The sequence below is a fragment of the Lathyrus oleraceus genome, chromosome 7 (genome assembly GCF_024323335.1).
Source record: "Lathyrus oleraceus cultivar Zhongwan6 chromosome 7, CAAS_Psat_ZW6_1.0, whole genome shotgun sequence".
Classification (NCBI taxonomy): Eukaryota; Viridiplantae; Streptophyta; class Magnoliopsida; order Fabales; family Fabaceae; genus Lathyrus; species Lathyrus oleraceus.
In genome coordinates this window covers 159,484,198-159,486,720 of record NC_066585.1, presented here as the reverse complement: position 1 = coordinate 159,486,720, position 2,523 = coordinate 159,484,198, and the positions used below count along the sequence as shown (strand labels likewise).

The 2,523-nt window shown below is 40.2% G+C and overlaps 1 protein-coding gene across 1 annotated transcript; it reads left to right on the top strand.

Annotated features, from left to right (window-relative positions):
* Positions 1–794: 794 nt before the first annotated feature.
* Positions 795–1,724, top strand: LOC127102582 (uncharacterized). Its single transcript, XM_051039936.1, has one exon. The coding sequence runs from the start codon at positions 795–797 to the stop codon at positions 1,722–1,724; it is 930 nt and encodes a 309-aa protein (XP_050895893.1).
* Positions 1,725–2,523: the final 799 nt, after the last annotated feature.

Sequence of the window (2,523 nt, the reverse complement as noted above, 5' to 3'; positions counted from 1 at the left end):
CGGAAGAAGCTGAAGAATGGTTTTATTCTTTACCTTCCGGTAGCATCACATCTTGGGAAGTAATGGAAAAAGCCTTCCTGAATGAGTATTTTCCAGCATCAGTATTTCTGCGGAAGAGGTGTGAAATTCTGAATTTTAAGCAGAAGGACGGGGAATCTTTGGGAGATGCCTACAAGAGATTCAAGAGAGTCCTAGTAGCATGCTCAAGTCATAATATGGATGCAACTGAACAAATGCAGATGTTTGTGAATGGTCTTAAAATAAAGACCAAACATCTGATTGATACTGCAGTCGATGGTTCCACAAATTTTTCAACAGCCATCGGTATCAAGAAGATCATTGAAGCTATTGCTGCTAATGAGCACATGGAGCTGTACGATATGTGTCCAAGAAAACCAGAAGGGGTTATAAATTTAAAGCTGGAAACTAATAAAATCAGTATTGAAGATACTATAGTTGCTGAAGTTGATAAGAAGCTGAAGGCGTTGAATATAGGTACCCAACAGGTGGCGTAGGTCCAACCGGTTCCTACTGTCTGCTGTGAAATTTGTAGTGGTCCGCACCAAACTGTTTATTGTTTTTCAACTCCTCAACAAGTGGAGGAAATCAAATTTTTGAAGCAGAATAATCCTTATTTCAACACGTACAATCAGGGTTGGAAGAATCATCCAAACTTCTCATGGAAAGACCAAAAAGGAACCACTCCTCAACATGGCCAGTACCAAACTCAATATCAATAACAATAACAGCAACAGGCCCCTAAGAAAGCTGATTAGGAAATTGCTATTGAAAGAATGGCAGCCCATAATGTTCAATTTCAAGAAGAAACCCGGAACAATCAGAAAAACACCACGACATCTATAAAGAATCTTGAAGTCCAAATGGGTCAAATCGCTCAGCAACTAGCTTCGAGTTCTGAAGCACAAGATGCTCTACCTAGTGCAATTGTGACAACTCCTAGAAAGCATAATAATGTGAGCGCGGTAATAACACAAAGTGGTAAATCAAATGAAGTTTTCGAGGAAGTGGATGAAGAGGAAGACCAATTGATCGAAGTTAACCTTGAGATCAAAGAAAATGAAGTTGTTAGGGAAGAAGTGGTAGCACCGAAAGTGGTTGTGAAAGAAACAGTCATCGAGCCCAAGCCGGTTATTAAGCTTCCCTTCCCCACTAGAAACAAGAAAAAAGGACAACATGAGAAAAACTTTGAAAAATTCTTAAAGTTGTTCAAGAAGCTGGAGATTAACATTCTGTTGTTGGAGGCACTTGAACAAATGCCTAGGTGTGCCAAGTTCATGAAGGATATCATTTCAAAGAGGCGTACCACCGACACTAACCCGATTATTCTAACCGAAACTTGTAGTGCTATTTTGCAGGGTATGAAGATTCCAATTAAGAAGAAGGATCGAGGAGCTGTCACTATCCCATGTACTATTGAAGATAGGTCGTTCAACAAAGCTCTTATTGATTTGGGAGCTAGTGTGAGTCTCATGCTGTTATCTATTTACAAGAAGCTCGGTATAGGGGTTGCGCAAGATACCAGGATGACACTCCAATTTGCCGATCATTCGGTCAAGAAACCGTATGGCATTGTCGAAGATGTTCTGGTGAAAATTGATAAGTTTATATTTCCGGTGGATTTAGTAATTCTTGAAATGTCGGAAGATGAAGAGATCTCTCTCATTCTGGGGAGACCCTTTTTGGAGACGAACGGTGCTGGATAAACATAGAAGAAGGAATAATGACGCTGAAGGTTTATGATGAGGAATTGAAAATCGATGTTCGAAACACCTTGAGGTACAAGGATGATATTTGTACCAGTCATACTATAAAGGTTCTGGATCAGGTGACGACATATGATAACCCTTTGCATACACCCCAATCACCTTTGGAAAGAGTGTTGAGTTTGTCCATTTTTGATTCGGATAAAGAGGTGGACAACATGGAACCGAAAGTGTTAGCCTTGTTGGACGTACACACCCCGTCGAAAGGATCTCGACCACGTCGGTGGAGGATTTACGCCTACCTAAATCTAGTGAGGAGAATGAAGAACCTAAGAAGGAAACGAAGTTGAAACAACTTCCAGACAATCTCAAATATGTCTTTCTTGAACCTGAAGGAATATATCTTGCTATCAGAAACTCGATCCTTCAGAATATCCAAGAAGAAAAGCTCATCCAAGTCTTTAAAAAGTACAAAAATGATATTGGATGTGCAATTGAAGATTTGAAGGGTATCACCCCTATTGTGTGCATGCATAAAATTCTCATGGAAGACGACCACAAACCGGTAGTCCAACCGCAGAGAAGACTCAATCCTGCAATAAAGGAAGTAGTTCGGAAAGAGGTGGTGAAACTGTTAGACGCATGTCTTATATATCTTATTTCTGACAGCCCGTGGGTGAGCCCGGTTCATGTTGTCCCTAAGAAAGGGGGAACCACCGTAATAAATAATGAAAAAAATGAGTTAACTTCTACTCAGACAATAACTGGATGACATGTTTGCATTGACTACAAAAGGTTG